This window comes from Pogonomyrmex barbatus, unplaced genomic scaffold (assembly GCF_055798465.1).
Source record: "Pogonomyrmex barbatus isolate J1 unplaced genomic scaffold, ASM5579846v1 scaffold29, whole genome shotgun sequence".
NCBI lineage: Eukaryota > Metazoa > Arthropoda > Insecta > Hymenoptera > Formicidae > Pogonomyrmex > Pogonomyrmex barbatus.
The window spans coordinates 288536-309341 of NW_028297126.1; the positions used below are offsets into that span (position 1 = coordinate 288536).

General features: G+C 42.3%; 1 protein-coding gene across 4 annotated transcripts in view; it reads right to left on the reverse strand.

Moving 5' to 3' along the window:
- The window catches only part of LOC105424403 (uncharacterized), a 33739-nt gene extending 12950 nt beyond the window's left edge, over positions 1 to 20789 (reverse strand). The window contains exons 1-8 of one of the 4 annotated variants that reach the window (XM_011634613.3): positions 18350 to 20777; positions 17223 to 17373; positions 9462 to 9549; positions 7445 to 7540; positions 7176 to 7313; positions 2499 to 2581; positions 2238 to 2368; positions 962 to 1127 (exon numbers count right to left, since the gene is read on the reverse strand). In XM_011634613.3, the coding sequence (XP_011632915.2) occupies positions 962 to 1127; positions 2238 to 2368; positions 2499 to 2581; positions 7176 to 7313; positions 7445 to 7540; positions 9462 to 9549; positions 17223 to 17373; positions 18350 to 20449 (2953 nt within the window). In that variant the 5' untranslated portion in view covers positions 20450 to 20777. Of the gene's footprint in view, positions 1 to 961; positions 1128 to 2237; positions 2369 to 2498; positions 2582 to 7175; positions 7314 to 7444; positions 7541 to 9461; positions 9550 to 17222; positions 17374 to 18349 lie in introns of all 4 variants that reach the window. The other 3 variants (XM_011634614.2, XM_089078722.1, XM_089078723.1) reach the window with 3 other exon arrangements.
- Between the last annotated feature and the right edge of the window lie 17 nt (positions 20790 to 20806).

The following is a 20806-nucleotide window of genomic DNA, read 5'->3' on the forward strand; positions in this document are numbered from 1 at the left end:
CCACCTGTCCCAATTCCTCGCCACATGTGAGTCATGCCATTCGAATGATAAAGGAGGAGGGTAATTGCGAAATTACGTGATAAAAAACCGTCACTTCCCGAAAGAAACGTTTATTTCAGGTGTCATAGTGGATATTTATGGAAACGGAAGAATTTTGAAAGAAGGCGAGGCATTGTCGGTGGATAATTCTTATTAAATCGTCGTAGCACGATTCATCTTGGAAGGCAAATGACTGCAAATGCGAGCAGATGTCGCTCCATAAAAAAAGCAAAAAAGAGAAAAGGCAAACAGGCCCTGAGCTCTACCAGACATCCCATACCTAAGGCTTTGGTTTTCACTCTTGCTCTCGTTATCGCATCATCGGTGACATTATTTGTCTTGTCTCATTCCTTCTTGTTCACCCGAGAACGAATACCGCTTTAGGGAGTTTGGCCAGATAAAAAAAGATATTGCATTGCATGCCGCGAGAATCCGGGTTCATTTTCTTCCATTTTTTTGATTTTTTGTTTCTTATTTTTGTACTTTTCTTTTTTTTTTTTTTTTCTTATTTTTCTGCTGTGCCACATTCCACAATCCCCACAGACAATCCAATCCAATTCAGTTTTAAAAAACGAAAAAATATACATATATGCATATATGTACATATATAAAATATCCAAGAGATATACATATATGTCAGTAAGTATATATATATATATATATATATATATATATATAGCCTGCACGTCGAAAAAGACTGAATGCCAGAGAACCATATATAAAACCAATAAATAAATAAATAAATAAATAAATAAATAAATAAATAAGTAAATAATAAATAAATAACGCAAAAAAAGAAACGTACGAAAAAAGAAACGCACAGAGACTTTGATCGTTTCAATCAACCAGTATAGGTATGTACTAGCAATTATTATATAATGAATTATTAAGGGCCTGCTGTTCTAGCACTGGAAAGTGGTACCTCCGGTGGGATCTGTGGAGCGTTCTTTCTTCCTCTTCTTCTTCTTGCTGCCATATCCGTAGTTATCCCTGGCACTCCAGCCGGGGTATCGTTGCTGGTGCAGATGGCGCTCCTGCCTGGCCGCCTCATAATACCGCGCCTGCTCCTCCCGACTTAGCGAGTGCCACTGCGTGTCATATCCCCAAAATTCAGATTCACAGAGTCACAGCCTCACAATACTTATCACCGTGCACCATCCCCATTATCTCTCCCTCCCTCTCCCTCTCTCTCTTTCCCTCTCCCTCTTTCGCTCACTCGTTTGCTTGAACTTATTCACCATTAGCGACAGGTGGACACATCTATCACTGACTCGTGTGACTCGCCACGTATCCCACGAGAAATCCCCGAAAAATCCCCTTTGACCCTTCCCCTTTTGTCACACAGCGTTTTCTCTATCAAGGCGAATCTGAGATTCCTTAGATCCCACCTACAATGCTCTATTCGTACTGAGATACTAGTAGGTACGGTTAGTTAGCTCCGATTAGTAGCCCGGTAAACAATTTATTCGACAAAAGCATTAAAAATGCATGCAGTACTTGTGTATTTAGAATGAAAATTTGACTAAAAATTTTAATAAGCGGTCGACTAATATTTTCTCTTTCTCTCTTTATTGTTTGAATGCTACACAATGATAAAACTTTTGACGCTCAAAAAAATATATATTAGTTTATTGATCAAAATGAGTTTAATAAACAAAAAAGATTTATTCAACTTATAACAAAAATAAATACTTTTTTTTTTAATTTTTAAATGTAATGTATAACATATATTTGATTGTAAATTTGAGTAAAATTGAATAAATTGAATAAATTATTAAAAATAAGAATTCTATATAGAAATAATTTCATTTTTTCTCTCTTTTCCTCTCTCTCTTTACAAATACAAATAGTGTGAAATGAAATGCTTTGAGAACCTCTACTATGCTTCACCAAGAGACAAGAGAAAATATTGAGTTTAAATGAAAATATTGCGTACTTTAATTATTCTTACATCAGAGAGTAATAATTTTATCATTGATCTAGGAATAATCTCAATATTTTCTATATTTTATTATTACAAAATAGTAAATTCTTTTGAAACATAGTTTACTATATATAATAAATATAATATAATAAATAAAATTATTAAATTATTAAATTAAATGAACTGATCAAATAATTTTCAAATTCGTTGGCGACTCTGATGCAGAACAATTTATTTCAAATCTCAAAAGTATCGAAATAAAAAGTTTACTCACTCGTCTTCCTAATATTTGGTTGATCGCAGCGCTCTCTTTTAAGGTACACTCTGCCACAACTTTCGCCCTCATCTCCTTCATATACAGCATAAATGCGTTCAAAGGCTTTTTTATATGGGGTTTCTTTTTATCTGTCAAAACACCATCAAGATTATAAATAATCGGGTCATCCCATTGATGACCATCATTAAGCCATCGTAGTAGCACCATAATACATAACGCATGCATACTGGCTTTTACTCGCGTATAAACGTTTACTACCTTGATTGTTCTGTTGTCCCGTGTCCTGAGCTTTCGCGTTATCCGTAGGTAACGACGTGGAGTTTTTCTGCTCTATCGTTGACCTGCAACACGCACATGGGAAAAAATACTGAAAATGAGGCCGATGGACGTATTTAATTCTAGACAAAAAAAAGTCCATCGATCGTATTTGTATACCGTTTATTGAAGTAAGACTGTTTGACTTCGGGACTCAGGGGTTCGGGTTTCACGCAGGATAGAGGGTAGGTCGGTGCGGAGTTCTGGGATAACTGGTCGGTCAGATTTGGCGGCGTCGGCGTCGGTGTTGGCGTTGGCGTCGTCGTCGTCGTCGTCGCGCCGTCAAAGTACGATGGCGGCGCGGTCGGTGGTAGCGTCAGCGGGCTCCTCAGAAAGCTCTGCGGCAGTGGCCAGTTCATCTGCTGCCACATACGATGTCGTGCCTCTACCATCGCCAGTAGCTGCATAAAATTTTGCTGTTGCTGCTGGCTGGCGCCGTATGGCGGCGGCGTAATGCCGCGCGGCGCGCTCAAACTCGACATCTGCATGAGGCTGCTCATGTAGAGCGCGGTCAGGAGTTTGTGATCCGCGGTTGGTAAACCGCCGGACTCGGCAGACTTGACAGCGTCCTGGAGTATCGCCATATTATCCTCGATCGCGCTCTCCTCGGCTGTGACGGGGTCTTTTTCCTCGTCGATCGACGCTTCCTCCGCGATCTTCACCCCGATCACAGTCCTGCCAGTCGGCCCGCTGTCGTCAATGTCGTCCTTTTTGATCACCAAGTTCAGCGGCTCCAGACACTCGGCTGGCTCCATCGCCACATACGGGACTGCCTCGTGTTTACTCGCGGGTCCGCCACCGATGTGATCCAAATTGATCCATGGAATGGACGTTGCTCGATGCGATCGACCTCGCGCGCGCTATTATTCGCGCGAGTAGTCGCAAACAGTTAGTCGCTACACGGGACGTTACGAACGAAACGAATGAAACGATTGTCTCTCTCTCTCGCGTTCGAGGTCACTAGTCTTTCGACGGGCACTAGGTCTAGCTTTAGATCCTTCCCTCGAAGGCATCAGCCCTCGGCTTCATCGCTCACTCGCGTTAACCCAGATAAATGGTACGCGCGCGCTCGTCATCGCGCGTTTTCTCCGCTCAGGCAAAAGCAAGCTCGTTAGGATCCAGCCGCGCGGCACTCGACAGTTTACACTATCCATTCACCGCCCCGCGCGCTCCCGTCGCGCTATAGGCGAGCGCGTAAAACGACGGAGCGGGACCTCATAAACCGTGGTCAATGTTGTAAACAGCACGTACGCGGCGGTGGCGCACACGACGACGACGACACTTACACGCCGTCCGTGGTACACCAGACGCTGGCGGCGGCCTCGCTCATCCGGAAGCCTCCGAGACGTACGTGATAGCCGTCATATTTGCCGCGCGTCGTCCGCACGTCGTACGACGTGCCTCCTCCTTCTAATGGCACCGTCATCGCTACTTCCTCGTGTTGATCGCGTTCATTTACACGCCCGCGCCCGCGCCCGCGCCCGCGCCCACCCGCCGCTGCTGCTTTGGCAGCGCCAGTCGTTGACGCGACTTCGTCACCCGGCGATTCGTGCGGTGAAATGTCTCCAGGGGCGGCATCCCACGGTCACCCATTCGTCATATCTCTTTCTCACTCTCCCCGTCTCTCTGTCTGTCTTCCACCCCTCCTCTCGCCACCCCCTCTCTCTCTCTCTCTCTCTCTCTCTTTCTCACAGCCTTTCTCTCTTTACCCTCTCCCCTTGCCTCCCGCTTTTCCGCTGCCGCTGCCGCCACCGCCACTGCCGCCGAGCAGAGGGTTGGCTCTATATACCCACCAAACACCCCGCGTCTATCTTATCCGACGTCGACGACTATGACGTTTGTTCCGCGTTATATCGCGAAAACGCACTCTTCTCTCATCTCGATTTTCCGTGATTTCGCGTTTGTCGCGCGTGTACGCCCGCACGAAAACTCTCTACGCTTTCCCGATACACTCGCCCCGACACCTCGTCTCTCGTCTCGTCTCTCAGTCTCCGCGTTATTTCTCTCCGACGTGCCTTCGCCGTATCCTCGCGCGTCGGATTTCCCTCGCGCACACGGTGCCGTATCTGTCTCTCTCTCTCTCTCTCTTTCTCTCTCTCCCACTTTCCGCCGCGTCTCAAACGCGCGCTCGTTCCTGGCGTCAGCGGAATCACCACCGACCGGTGTTACGACGATTGATTATCGGCGAGTCTGGGAGGGTGGCCGGGGGAATTGCGCGAGGAGGGAGGGCGGGTAGTAGTGGTGCGGGGTTGCGCGAGAGTGGCATCGCGGGATGGGTGGCATCATCGCGATTCATGGGCTCTCGCGGCGATAGAGACAACCCTACCATCAGCCGGCTGTACAATTCCGAGGAGGCGTGGGGGGACGCCAGCGAATATCGCATTCTCCGTGGCCTTCCTCTTCTACGTGCCGCTGCGACTCTTCCTTTTTTGGCGGGTTGTCGCGGCGCTGCCGTCGCGACCACCGATCAACCCCGGCTGTCCTGCTGCCACTCGCCACCGATGCGGCGAGCTGGCAGGATGGATCACTTCGACAGATTCGACGACACCTCGTCTAAAGAAATTTTCTCTCTTTTCGAGATTATATTAGCGTTATTTCTCTCAAAGGAGCCTCGCGATTCCATACATTTGATCACTGAGCGATCGATGATGACTTGACCTCTGACCTTGTCTTTCAAACTTTTAATTTTTGCACTCCCGCGTCGACCGACCGCGTTTTCGTGAATAAAATCAAACAAACGTGAATCATCTCTGTTTCATCCATCCATCCACCTCCGCAAAACACAGCATTCTCGTGATTTATTCACCAAGATTGAAATCGAGAGCATCCAATCTGCTCTTTTGAATAGAGAGTCGAGTACTCTTTATATCACTGATGCGCGCGATAGCGATGTATGCCCTGGTGGATGACGCAAACGTACAAATGCGTACGTGCTTTACGTCAATTCGGAAGCGCTACCAATTTAATGGATATATAGTGGATATGCCAATAGACTAGGACGATGCGTCCTCAGCTGGTCCTCCATGATGTCATGTTGCACTTGCGCGCAATGTATATCTAGAGAGTAGAGCGCGTATCGCACGAGACCACGCGCCTTTGTATGCATGCGGGTGCGGGGCGGGCGATTGCCCGGGTACTAATGTAAATTAGAAATCTGTTTAAGAGGGTAATGATCAATACATAACTGGCGGTGGCGGCGTCGGCGGCAGCGGCGGCGGCGGCGGCGGCGTCGGGGTAGCAGGCGCAGACGCTGTGCGGAGGGAGTCATTCGATAAGTGTTATACGTGCTCTCTCGACTGCCGAAGGGGTGAAGAGTATACGCGACGAGGGATTCGGCCGAACATTCCGGGGTAGTCGGGACGTGCTACCCCCTACGATCCTCACGCCGCAACTATCCCATCTCACCCTTGGCACGACGCTTCCTTATCAGCAGATGCGCTGCGTTGGTACGCGACCCATCTTGCAGCTGTCAGCCCTATTCGGGTATTATTATCGATCGTCAACCGGAAGCTCCAGCCAAGCTTGTGACGCTTACGCTCCGTAAGACTGAATCGGCATACGATCGTAGGGTGGTCAGGAAGGTCCTCGTAAAATTTTAAAGATCACCGTCCGATGGATATTGGAGCAACACTTATGGGTTAAAAAATCCTCCTTATGAGAGAATGCCAACGTGCCGACAACGGACAACGTCGAATTAATATTAAAGTTAGCCACTGGCGGAATACCGCTGATTCGTTCATCGACAGAGTCCTTTTCTCACGATTGAATAAATTGCAGATTAAGTAGATTATCAAAATCACGATGTATAATTTCGCAATTATTATAACATATTCCTCTTGTCATAATGCAAAATTATTGTCCTTAACTATTCGCTTGGCATAAACACGTTTCATTATTGAAAAAAAATTGTATCTCACACCAAAATAAATCTGGATCATCTTCTCCTCTTGTGTCCTCTTATGTCCAAACGATGTATGTATCGTGTTTTAAAAACATTGTTTATATAATAAAGGAAAAAATTCTTTTTTCCCTTATAGATTACTTCTATTGTTTATCTTTTTTTCTCCTCATGGAGCCGCCTCATGGAGCGCAAGTAAAAAGCTTTATGACGAACGTATTATAAATTAATTATATCTCCGTCGATGTTTTATTAATCGGCAATGATACTGGTAAGCGTTGATAGATAAAATCGTTCCAAGCGGCAAGTCGGCGAGTTCATTAATCGTCTTTGAAAGTTTATGCCGCATCATTCCAAAGATTATGGCGCCTCTTTTCGCATCAAGTCTCTCTCTCTCTCTCTCTCTCTCTCTCTCTCTCTCTCTCTCTCTATTCTCCTTATGTATAATGATGGTTGTCATCATGATAATTGATCGTTAGATTGTTAACGTAAACGTGAATCATTCGTTGTAGGTCGTTCGAAGAAACTTTGAAACTTTTGAAAACGATCGAAAACGATCGAAAACGATGTCGAGGAACTTTGGAGATTTTCGCAAAGTTTATCGGAAGCCAAATGGAAGGACAAAGGATATCTTGGGTATCAGATGGGAATAATCGATGCCGGCTTTGCTGCTGGTTGTTCAGATGTCGCCAGCGATACGAAAGCGAGGGGCGATAACGAACCTGTGATTGTGATCCAGGGTGGAGTGGTCCGCTTTTGGCGCCGAGGACACCAATGCGTGCGACGCTAGCGCGTGTGCGTGCGGACTCAGGCCGGGATGCGGAGGCATAAGGCCCGTCGGTGAAAATCGATAGAGATCACTGAAAAACATCAAAGGACAGATTAATCGAAAGAGATTACGCTTAGCGGTTAACAAAGCGGTAAACAAGCGCGAAAAGAAAATATCTCTGATATCGGTAATGTCAAATTGACTTTTTTATATTATACTGACCTTGGTAAACTAGAACTCGTGATGGGTAAACTCGTGGGATATGGACTTCGGAAGCCGGCATTCGCCGGTGAGATGGGGTACATGCTCGGTGTGTGCCTATAAAAATTTAATGATTTTATCATTGCGCGTGTCGCGTGTCTTCGGAACGAAAATTCTCACTACGAGAAGAAACTTTGGAAATTGATTAATTCTCTATTTCATTAATTCTCTGTGTTTGAATTGTCGATATTATTATAAATATTGTTAAATCCAATATTGATTCTGAGTAGCAGCAATCGAGCATCGGCGGTTACTACTGTCCCATTTATATCGGTTAAAAGTCGGATTTACATCCGACCATTCCATTTTAAACTGCGCAAATATTTTCAACTACTATTTAGTACATACGATAATATATTATACTTCTGTACTCGACTTGTGTGTTACATACCGACAATACTGACATATTTATAGATGGGATACGCGTATAGTATTGGCCGTTTTTTAAATTTGTATATGAGTAATTCGTACAACAACGGTAACAGGAACAAAAAAAAAGTATATTTGCATACCGTCGACCAGTAACGCAATTAATTAATTAATTAATTATGATTAACATCGCGAACCGCTTCTCACAAGAGTAATCAGTTTGTGTCTCCTTGCGAATGCACCGTTTCGCATTTCCATTGTCAAGAACACACAGAGGCCAGAATCCCGTGCACTCCGCGTAATAAAAACGCCGCCGACCTTCTCATTATCGCAAGTGGCCCTCTCTCGTGCTCCACTCCTCTCCTTTCCAAGGATGGGCACCACCCGGGCGAAAACCGCGAAAGCTAAATTCCGCACACGCGATGTCGGTGTCCAAGCATTTTTCCGCGCACTAGATATACGTCTCGAGCGAACGAGGATGTCGTCGGGGTTCTTCTAATTGAGAAGAAGGAGCCTAATCATCCGTGGAAAATCGCAATTTGGGACGACTCGGGCGTAAAGCAAATAACGAGCAGGGGAAAGGAAACGGTGTGGCTTCGAGCCAGAAAACCTGTAAGTCGTAAGGACCTGTCCTCTTTGCGAAAAGAGGGTGACATCTATGAGGACCGCAAGGATGACGAGATAAGTTTCCGTATCCGACGTAATAGACCGGAACTGAAAGGACGACTGACCAAAGCGGTCCACGCCGCCTATCTAATGTCCAGATTTGTTCGGAAAACTCAACTTTTGATCGCGAAATACGCCGCGACTGTCCGTGCATTTTATTTACTAAAGATCCTCGATAACGACCTTGCGATTAACGTGACAAAGATCAGAAGCTGCTAATAAAAAATCGTACTCCGAGTGTCGTACTTACTAACGAGAGAGGGAATTAACGAGATCGGTGGTCATACCTTGAACTAGAGAAAGCCCATCGACGTTTATCATGCAAATCCGTGCACTTTGCATTAAAAGAGAATTTATTCTAAAGCGAAAAAATTATTATTGGGAGGAGGCTCGTCGTGTGACGTTTCCCTTGTATTTTGCTGATACTTTTATGAATATTTAACGGCCTTTGTGCACAATTCGCGATATACGATCTACGTTGAGTGTCGGGCGATTTAAAATCGTCAAGAATCGCTTCGGTGCACGATCGAAATCCGATGCTCTCCATTACTTTTCATTTGCGTTACTGTGAAACGCGAATCGATTATTTAACGCGTAATTAATATAAAATATAATATAACGTATATACACGCGCGGGAATGTAAAACGATTCTTGTTCTATGGATGCCGCTTGCGCGCGCGCGCGCGCGCGTTTACCTCGTGAAATTGAATATCGCTCTCATCACACATATCCAGTTGAATACATGTTTGATTAAAATTGAAATAATATTACGTTATATTGTAATGCGACCAATCGCAGAATGGCATGGATATAATTCTATTATATTAAATTGAAGCCTTTATCAAATACGTTTTTATACAGACATAAGAGGATAAATAATATATATAAAGTATATAATGTAAAATTATCTTCTTGATAAATGATAAATATATTTCCACTTACCAGGAAGCGACTTGCGTCATTTCTGGACTAAGCATGGGGTATGCGTACTGGCTCGTCGAAAAGGGATACATCGGTGCTCTCGTAAGACCTGAATAACAAGAAAATGAAATATCACTTTTCAGGATCGGTGTCAAATAGTAATATAAAATTCTCGTCCTTCTGTAGTAAAATATTTCTCCATTTCTTCTACAAAAATCATCGGATAATGATTTTTGGTATTTAACAATTTTTTATTTCCATTTTATCCACTCCCATTTTTACCTTTGCACTTTATTCTTTCATAGCCAAGACTGAAGTAAACGCGAATTAATGTAATTCCCCCCCAATTCCGGCAATCGTCGATGTTACAACGAAAAATAAACCCGTCGCACATCTCGCATCCGCGATTAACGACGCCATAACGCGTTTAGTCTATCATTAGCTGGCGGCGTGACCAATTTTATGGTCACTAAGTGATGATGTCCAATTGAATCGCGGTGAGATCGCACAAGATCGAACCGGTAATGAGCGAATGCACGAATGTTTTCGTACTTGTATGTCGCAACGAACATCACACATCCAAAGTTAATTACAGCATTACATTACTGCATTTTTTTAAATAGTTATTTAACAAAATGAGAAAAGAATCTATTAGAATATTTTTTTGTAAAAAAATATTCTAATAGACAAAAAAATATTCTAAATATCAGATTAAAATTTTATTTATCTTTTAATATTAAAAGACCAATATACATTTAGCTACTATACTATACTATTTTTAGAGAGAATAGCAGCTTATTTTAATAGTATTGTAAGTTATTAACATTACTATTATTATTATAGATTATATTAGCATATTTCCTATATGACAAAACGTAAAACTTCACGCTGACTTTGATGAATCATCTATATATTAACATATATGAAATAAATTATTTTGTTCCATTTGTAGATAAAATTAATTACGGTGCGAAAATTTCATTGCTTGCTTCATACGGATTGATAGCTGTTCTAATTAAAAAAGTGCTATCCAATTACAGGTCTTGTATATAAAAAAGCTCTATGCTATTAATATATTTATTGCTCTAATTTGTTCGATGATCAAATATCGACTGACTCATTATAAACTAAATTTTGTTGATCAGATCGATACAGATAGCGCTAATAATAATAATAATAAGATTCGCAATAATTTTCAAAGCAGCAATAATGTCTTCGTTATTAAATGAAATTATTGAATTTCAACTTTGTAATATGTGATATTAAAATCTAAGTCTCTCTCTCTCTCTCTCTCTCTCTCTCTCTCTCTCTCTCTCTCTCTCTCTCTCTCTCTCTCTCTCTCTCTCTCTCTCTCTCTCTCTCATCACACACACACACACACACACACACACACACACACACACACACACACACACACACACACACACACACACAAGAAAATCATAGATGACATTAATCGACAGACAGAGTCTTAGTGTCAAATAATTTTTCCTTCATTTCCTTAAATATATAATATAAATTCAAGAACAAATGCTTTATATCGCGAACAACGTGTCGTTGAATTACCGAACTTGCGATGTACACACACAACACAAATATTATGATGGACTTAAAGAAACGCGCGATTGAACGAAAAGAAAACTACTGCTTTTAATACATCGTGTGAGTTTACAATACGAGCATACGAAGCGTCGAGGCTTTCTCTCTTTCGTGGTGAGGGAGAGAACGGGCATTGATCAGCGTATACGTGGCCGCACCCTCTGTAACTAGCACCCGGCACGGAATGAAATTTACATGCCATCGACAGCGTCCAGAAAACCATCGTTGACGAAATTTAACGCCACATAACTAACTAATCCTGGATAAACGATATCGATGTCAATTTCGATTTTTCATATAATCGCGCACTGACCAAATCCGGATTATATTAACAGAATTACGTTCGGAATATTCTCTCCAGGAAATATGCTCGACTCTAAGAAATGTTATTTTTAAGTGGAAATAAGCGAAGGAAATATTGTCAAACAGATTCTAGGTTTTTGTTAAATAAAAATAATTTCTAAATTTAATCATTCGTTTAACTGTTTCTTTAATGAATCACATCAAATGTTAGCAGGAAATAGCTAATATTGCAAACGCAAATCAGGAGGAGATTCGAAGAGAAGCCGAAAGTTTAAAATCATTCGGATAGCAAATTGTAAAATTATAGCTGTACGTGGCTATCGCGGATTGAATAACTGACAAGGTATATCGCTTTTACATCAGTATCTAATGTAACTAGGTACGTGCCGCGGAACCGATCGCGGCTTCAAGAGAGCTCGGGAAATGTTGGGTGCGGATATAAGTGGGGTGCCTTTGGCGAGGCGAAGTGTAATTGGCTTCATAAGGGTCGACGAGAAGCGCCCGGAATATCGGCAAGCCTGAAACCGCTTGACGAGGCCAATACGTCTCTCTCTCTCTCTCTCTCTCTCTCTCTCTCTCTCTCTCTCTCTCTCTCTCTCTCTCTCTCTCTCTCTCTCTCTCCCCCTCTCTCTCTCTCTCTCTCCTCCTCTCGTTCTCTTTTTCTCTTTCCATCGTCATTCGATATAGTATACGCGAACGGATTGGATGGACTCTCCAGCCTGTTTCCACCCCGTTCCTTTTTGCGTTTTGCGGACGAGCATGTCCCGAAGGCATATTCCCCGTGACAATCTGGCTCTTTCCCCCTCTCGTCCCCTTGCGCGTGCTGAAATCGGTCAACGCGTGGTTTTCCCCGGATAGGGCCACTCTCAATCCCTAATGTAACGACCATGTAACGACCGATCGACTGTAAAGAGATCGGACTTCCGTCTCCGGGATCCCGTTTGCGTTTAGATAACAAAGCGCGCTTACACTTTGCGAAAACAATTAAGATTTTAAACGATCGTCAACTATATTTTCCCTTTCACCAATTATTCCTTTATACGCGCAAGTCGATCCTTGAATAGCAAAGTGCAAAGTTTTGTCAAATGTATATTTCTTTTTGAATATTTTTTTCTATTCTTCTTTTAACAATTTCATTTTATTATCTCATTTTTTTGTAGAGAAGAATTCTTATATCTATTTGATATACTTTTTTGAGAGTACATTATTTTTATTTTGTGACGTTATTTGTAATTATAAAAGTAAAGAATAAAACAATTCGACGACAGAAAACTCGCGGATGCTGGAACTTTTTTTGTACAATGGAGCTACTTTCGATCTTCGCATAACGACGATTAGCCACTCGACTGTAACGAGACCGGCTTCCACTCAGCCCAGGGCTTTTAATCTCATTTGAATAACGAAGCACACTCGAGCTCGTGAAAACAATGGCTGCCGAAACGAAATTTAATCCCACGTAAAAGTAATAATCCGATATTTTATCTTGCACACGAATTTGTGCAACACGATATATTCGTCTACGTCGCTTTGTATAAATTATAAAAAAAAGATTACATTAGTGAATACTACAATATTTTAATTCATTATTTAAGTTACAGTTGTATTTTACTTCTTGATTTTAATCATCCTCTTTTATGAAAAGAAAAATTTTACTATGATAATAAAGCAAAAAGAGACAAACAAAACAAAAAAAATTAAAAATTTTTTTATATTCAGTAAGTTTTTGGCAAACGGTCAAGTAGCAGATAGGATTCAAATCGAACAATTATGACTACAGTCTCAATTAATGATACGATAAAAAAAAAAAGGAATTGGAAATTAAAGATGAGTCGAGCCTATTGAATGTTGGTTAGATCGAAATATGTAGAATAAGAAAACTTTACTCTACTCATCTGATACGACGCTTGAAAGAATATTGGAAATCGGAAGCATAATTAAAAAAAAAAAGAGCAAATAGGGAAAGACAGGAGAGAAAAAGGAAAAGGAGAAGAAAGGAAGAAGAAAGAAGAAAGAAAAAAGACAAGGAGGAAGAAAAAGAGAAATAAAAAAAGAAGTATAGAAGAAAAAGCACAGAACGGCGAAGAAGCAAGGAAGTGCAAATGAAAGACAGAAAAAGAAGAAATGGGAGAAGGATTGGGAAGAAACGGAAAGGAGTACCTCGTAATATCCTGACGAGTCTGTGGGTTCCGTCATGTGTGCTTAATCACTTTCCAGTTGACTCGGCAGTCTGCAACCCCATTATCGGCATTTCACCACCCGGAAAATTACTCTTTTATTCTCGAACAACTCGGGTTCCCGATGTTCCGTGTACGCTATATTCTCTCTTTCTTTCTCTTCTTCTTCTCTCATTTGCTCGCTTCATCCTTTCCCTGCTTCCATCGAAGTCGATTTTAACTCGGCCGATGCTCGAGTTCTTTTTTTTTTTGACTGTTTCTCGTAGCCTCACCCATTCCGCGAGTTCGTCTATTTCGCTCTATTAAACCTTACCGTCGTGAATCCTGCCCATCCGGCTTCCGGAAACCGATAATACAGGCTCGGAAACTGAATGACTACAGTGGAAATAAGAGCGGAAATGGTGAAGTAGTGTGAAAAGAAATAAAGCAGAAAAATTATTTCTTTTTTAAAAAAATTTTATCTATTAATAAATTACAAAAATTTGATTAATGCTTTGTATCTTTTTTCATTTAATTTCTGAAAAGTGATAATCAAAAGTGATTAAATAAAAGTTTAAAAACGCTCGTAAAATCATAGAAAATAAAAAAGTATATAAAATCATTTATGCAAGTCATTTTTTCGAAAATTAAATATTTTTTGAGAATTTTAAAATATGCATCAAGAATTCTAAATTCAAGAAAGTTTGATTCAAATTAATGGAACTGTTTTTAACGAATTTTCTCAGATTGCAACGTACGGGGATGTTATTAATCATTACCAAAGAATGATGCATTTTTCCACGTAGCATTATTAAATAGTAAAAATACAGAATAATTGTATGTAGAATTATTAGAAAGAGATTGAAAAAAATTAGCATAAAATCGATATTGTTTATTCTTAAAAATTGAAGAATACGCAGACTCATAAAAAATTTGCAGTACAAGGAATACAAGGAAAATTTGAGAGAATAGCGAGAAAAATGAGAAGAGGGCATAGGCATTTGCCAGAATGAAAAAAATGGATAAAGGAAAAAAAAATGAGAACGAGAAAACACGACAGAAAAAAGAGAAGTTAAGCGGATCAATGATGAAGCCCTGATGAAATGAAACGCCGGAATCGTCATCTCCACTCTATTCTTTCTAGCTTTGTCACCTGCAATATTATCTCCCATTTTTGTCTATCCACTATCACTTTCGTTTGTTCTTTCCAGTGAAGTAAAATAGAAAAAATAAATAAACACACATAACAGAAATTAAAAAGTGAAGCTAATTAGAAATATAGCCATAAAAATGTAAGAGACATAGTAGAATCGTGTAGATTGAGAATAAAGGAAACGCGAGAAAAAAAAAGGGAGAGATAGTAGAGAGTATAAGATGGACACGGAGATTAACGGATAAAATGGAGATCGGAGTAGAGAGAACGGAAAGAAAGAAGAGCTGCAGTCTACTATCGGCTGTCTAGTACTATGGAGAGGGGGAGAGAAAGCGAGAGCGAGAGCGAGAGAGAGAGAGAGAGAGAGAGAGAGAGAGAGAGAGAGAGAGAATACAGGCGGTTTGGAAAAGTATTAAAAGTAGGGAGATCGTTGTTGCAGAGCGGCCAAGAAAGGGTGAGGTCTCGCTTTACCTCATGGAGAGTAGAGACGGAATGCTCCCTTGTTTGCAAGACAAAGAACTCGAGCCATCGTAGTCGTGCATAAATGTTATCAACACTATCTGCATATTTCACAGTCTAAGAGGTGGAGAATATTTCACTCATGCTCGTTATAAACAAAATGATAGAAAAACTCTTAAAATTTCTTTTCGAAAAATATATCGCAAAAGTAATGCAATAAAAAACAGTACCTTAAGATAAATTTGCGAGAGCAACACGTTAAGCTTTTTATTAATTAATTACGTTATTAATTAATTATTTCAAAAGTTTCAAGGTCACATCTAGGAACTTTGACAGTTTGATCGATAGTAGAATCTTCACCATACTTCAAAGTTGATAGAGAGGGAAAGCGATCCAAGAATAGGTCGAGGATAGAATCTGTAGAAACAGAGGTAGCCGAGTAGAAACCCTTGAACCCCCCAAGCGCTTGGAGGAGGACGCATGCTTGGCTGATTAGCCTATTGGTAAGTTGTTCGTTGGTCTCTTCTTTTCCTCTTTTTTTTTCTCCCTCCATTTCTTTCTTTTGCAGATTCCGTTTTTTCTTTTAGGAATTATGCCGCCCTCTTCACAGTCTCCATTTAGATCACAACGTCATCGTGCCTCTTGACTTGATAAGAAATATTCCTTCAATTAGGAACTAGAATATCGCAAATCTTTTAACTCGACTCGACTCGATTCGAGAGTAGTCGTCAAAAATACGCTCGGGATTAGCCTGAGAGAAAATCGAATATTATCGGTGCTCGATAATAAAGACATTTCCATATTCTACGACTACGCCAGTCTGTATATTCAAAAAATACTCAAATGATTAATATCAATGATATGCCAATACGAATTGCTTTGCTCACTGCTAATTTATTCATATTATACGTTAGTTATAATTCAGTATTTCGCCTACTAAATCGTTACAACAAAGATTAACGTATAGTAACGTGGTCGCGCAAACGGTTTGCGCAAAGGCCAGACACAAGCTGAACACGCTTGGATCGGATTGCAACAGCCATGTTAATATTTGCGCAGCTCGATACAATAAAATTATATATAAAGCTCTCTCTCGACGGGGGGCGGAGCGTGTCGATTACGCGAGCGGAACGAGAAGTATTCCATCAATTACAATTCGAGAGGAACGTCAATATTTGGCTGGACAATAGCGGATTAACTTCGTGAAAGAATTGTTGATTCAACCGATACGCGTTCGGGATATGGAGACTGTGCGGCGTATCGTTAATAGTTCAAAGTTCATGTTGAAAGCGTGCGTCGACTGAGGTTTTATATTATTAACGACTGTATATTTGCGATCAAGAGATTTTGCAAAATGTGATGATAAACGCAATTGATATATCGCTTAAAAGTGCATAAATCTGTGTTCTTTAATTATTAGTACCACTACATCATTTTCAAAAATAATCTTTAGGACAATGATATTTGCCATAATATCGATTTTACAAGTTCTTACTCGGTTAATGAATTAATAATAATAATAAAAAGAAAAATAAAATAATTTCAAGATAATTACATTTTCAGATAATATGTAATATGTGGTGTGCAATCAACAGTTCATGGAATGGAATCACAATTCTCATATGTACACATTTATGATATTTTTAAATGAAGCAAAAACGAGTTATATTTTATCAACAAATATGAGATTTAGGAGCAATTTCTATTCCCCTTCTATTTGAGATGACCTTAATCCAATATTTCATCAAATTCGTGACAAAAATATTAAATTTATTTTTAAAAAAGAACCAAATATGCCAAATATAATATGATTCACCAATTTATCGGCAAAAAAACACATTTTAATATGCTTGCAATTCTACACAAAATATTCTTCTTCTTCACAAAATATTATAATATTATACGAAAATAACGATATATCATGGAAAAATTTTGATTTTCAAATAAATCAAGATGTAACAATTTTCGCAGTCTTTTGTTGTTGAATAGTTGGATAGAATAGCTTATCATTGAGGATAAACGGGAAAGATTGCTGAAGATAACTATCGAAAAAAAGACTTTTAAGAATATATAATTATTACGAATGACTGATATATAAAGAGAAACAATACTTACCAGCAGCAGCGGCCGCCTTGCCAGCGTCCAATGCGCCGTATGGTGGTATACCCATATGGGCAGGGGGTGGCTGCGTAAGGTGGTCCCCGTTCGGACAGAAGAAAGGTAGCCCGCTTGCTGGATGCGTTCCTGCCAAACCCATCTTGCTTGCCTGCAAATCATTAAAATTCAATAGTTATTACATACTATTTTACTTGATGTCTCGATTTATTAAAGTGTATCGATATTTTGTGATGTGGAATCAATGTTATTTTGTAATATTTTGTACATCAACAAAGAAAAGATTATTTAAGATTGTCGTTGCTACAAAAAATATATTTAAGAAAAAATATAAATCAAAGATTAATATAAAAGTATAAAAATGATATCTAATTAAAATGATATCTAAAATCCATGAATTCTTAATAATACTTATTAATAAGATGTATACTGATATAATACGATATAAATTTCGATGTTACCACGAGTGATCATTAATTCTTATCATTATACCGATAGTAGCCGTTATTTATAATATTCGTTTTATTACAAATATCCATATCATATATATTTGCGTAATATAGTGTACACTGTATGTTCGAATATCGTTTATACGAGTGTAACGTCAATGGCGTAAAAAAGTGCAAGGATAACGCCAAGGATTTACAGTTCACGACTCTTGAAAGAAACATGATATCCAATTCGATTCATTCCGAAGGGGAAGCGCTTATCGAGGACCAGCTCGAGCGTTAATTTGCAAAGACCGTGTACGAGGGTTGCGGAGGGAGAAATGTCCTTCTCGAGACACGAGGGTTCGTTCAACCTTTTCATTCGTTCGCCTCGACGCGACGTATCGCGTTGAAATCGAGGACTCTCTTCGAGAATAGTAGCGTAACTCATCCACCACCTTCTTCAACCTTCCTTACCCTCTAGTCGCTCTTTGTCAAATGACAGTCGATGAAATTAGTTTAATTTGCTCGCAAGTTGGAAAAATCGCACGATTCCCCGGTTTTCCCCGTGTCTCTCTCTCTCTTTCTCTCTCTCTCTCTCTTCATTCTTCTTCCTCTTCTGTTTTTTCTCTTGTCGTCGCGCGGACGATCAATATAAAGGTATGAGCAGTTGTGTCTTATCAGCAATAATGCACTTACCATAAGTGCGGCAGTATCGCGCATCGATCTGATTGTCAGTAGGAGTCCTGGATCGAGAGGTTCTCTTTCCATCCAAGTCAACACTCTCGACAGAAGTCCGACAGCCTCTTCAGCGGTGGGTTCGTCCTCGCCATCATCCTCTTCGATACCATCGTTTCCATCCTCGTCGCCATTGCGGTCCGACCATTTATCCGCCTCTACCTCGACTTTCACCCGACAATGTTCTTCATCCGGTTCCCTTTTTTTAACGAGACACGTGAGCGCACTCTCCTCATCGACGATCCATCTACCGAGCTCATCATCGGTGATTTCCAATCCGACCTCCCTAGCGAGACCTTGCAATTCGACGAGCAATATCCTGTCCTCTTCCTGATCTACCGCGTGGATCCTAGGCGGCAACATGGCACCATTACACCCCGTCAGCGAGTGATCCTCGCGATCGCGTGGTAACGTCCAACTGCGAGCAAATGTTTCCGATCGAACACTGAGCCAAGCACGATGAAGATCCGCGAATGCCTCCTTTAGCGTAAATCTTTTTAAATACGCATCCAATCGGTGATCGCCTTCTTCCTCGGGCAAACCCAAGATCGAGGGAAATTTATCGCGATAAACGCCACAGCGTGCTCTCGATAGTATACCGGTAGCTAATCGCACTCTCAATTCTCGAACTACCAGACGCGTCTCCATGCAATCTTTGGGAACAATGAACAGTCGTACTAGACCATCCGCGGCGACACAGTCACCCTCCGGTGGTAGATAATCGGCGCTCTCGACTACCAACACGGCGCCATCCGGATGCATCGCCATTGCCGTGACAGCAAATTCACGATGGAACCACCATAGAAAAAGATCGGCAGTTAAGGAACCTCTACCGCCACCGGCGTACACCACCGGTTGGCTCAGCATGTTGACCCTGCGTAGACAACGTGGTCGCCAGTGGCGGCCGGCCACCAACAATCGCGTCCGGTGGTGGCCTTCGTGATCCGCCGCTCCCACCACCCACACCCTCTCACTGTTCCGCGTCGCGTCGCCACCGCCATGTCGTTTACCTGGCAGATCCCGCCAATCCAGATAACAAACATGGGCGAGGTAGATTCGACTACGATCATAGTTCTCCAAAGCACTTCTCAGTCTTTCAAGAGCGGACGAGGACGAGGGGTGTGCGGCTCCTGCATGATCGAGATCATGACCGCGCGGCGTCGTCGTCGTCCGACATGATGCGGAAGAAGTAGACACGGGGGAAGAGAATGGTGATGAGGACGACACAGTGGTCGAAGAAGAACAAGTCGACACCGTCGTCGTCGTCGTCGTCGTCGTCGTCGTCGTCGTCGTCGTCGTCGTCGTCGTCGTCGTTGTCGTTGTCGTCGTCGTCTCCGTTGCTCCATGAATCGAGCTGTTGTTATCCTGTTTTAGTCCCGCGTTCTCTCCCCTCTTTTCAATCCCGTTGTCGCTGTAATCGGAATTGCTTCCTCGCCTGCCTTTGGTCGCTAGCTTGACCGCTAGCGGATCGCTCGTGACCGATGAGGAGGTGGAGGATCGCGCTGGCGACGAAGTGCTCGATGGCGGGGAGCTCGAGCGGCGCGAAGATGCGCAAGAAGACGGTGACGAAAGCGTCGGCGGCGACGATAACGATGTCGACGAGCATGAGGCTCCGGCGATGGTAGTCTCGGTATCTTTTGCCGGTCGATGATGTTTCCTCCCCAAAGTGAGTCTCTCCCGTCGTCGCTGCCTTTCCGGATAACGATGCACCGGGGTACCGTTTTCACGGGCTGGCTCGGAGCTGCTCTCCAGGGATTGGCGCATGCGCCCGGTCCATTGCGATCGACCCTCGTTGCACGCCGCCGTTACCGCGGGCTTGTCCATTCTCGTTGTCACGACTGCCGTTCCCCTTGACGTCATCGCCGTCAACGTCGTCGTTGTCATTGTCACGAGGACGGTCGTCTCTGTCGTTATTACTACCATACCCGTAGTAGCTTCCTCGGCGGTTTCCACGATATCCAGAGAGGCGTGTTGGGCGCGCACTTGGCGCCCCTTAGTGGCTATTTTGCTGACACGCGCGCACTTACCGCTGCGAGGCGGCATCGCACGATCCAAACGCATTCGCGATCACCTCGAAATCACTCTAATACATATACATTTCGGCAAGTGTTGAACGGAAACCAATATGTCGTATCGCGCAAATTGAGATCACTCGACGACCGATGCGACAAACGGCGAACGATGAACCTGTGGCTAATCCCGCGCTCTCGCATCGTGCGAGCGCGCGCGCGCGCGCGCAATCCGCTCATCCACGGCGCGCCGACATCGCCTACTACAACCGAGCGATGACTGAGCGAGCGGCCGCGACGCGACCGTCAAAGGCCGGAGCGGGAACTAGAAGGCTTTGATGTACCGCCGCCCCGGCGCGCACAAAGCGAAAGCGGCCCCGACTCGTTGGCACAGTACGCGGAGGAGGGG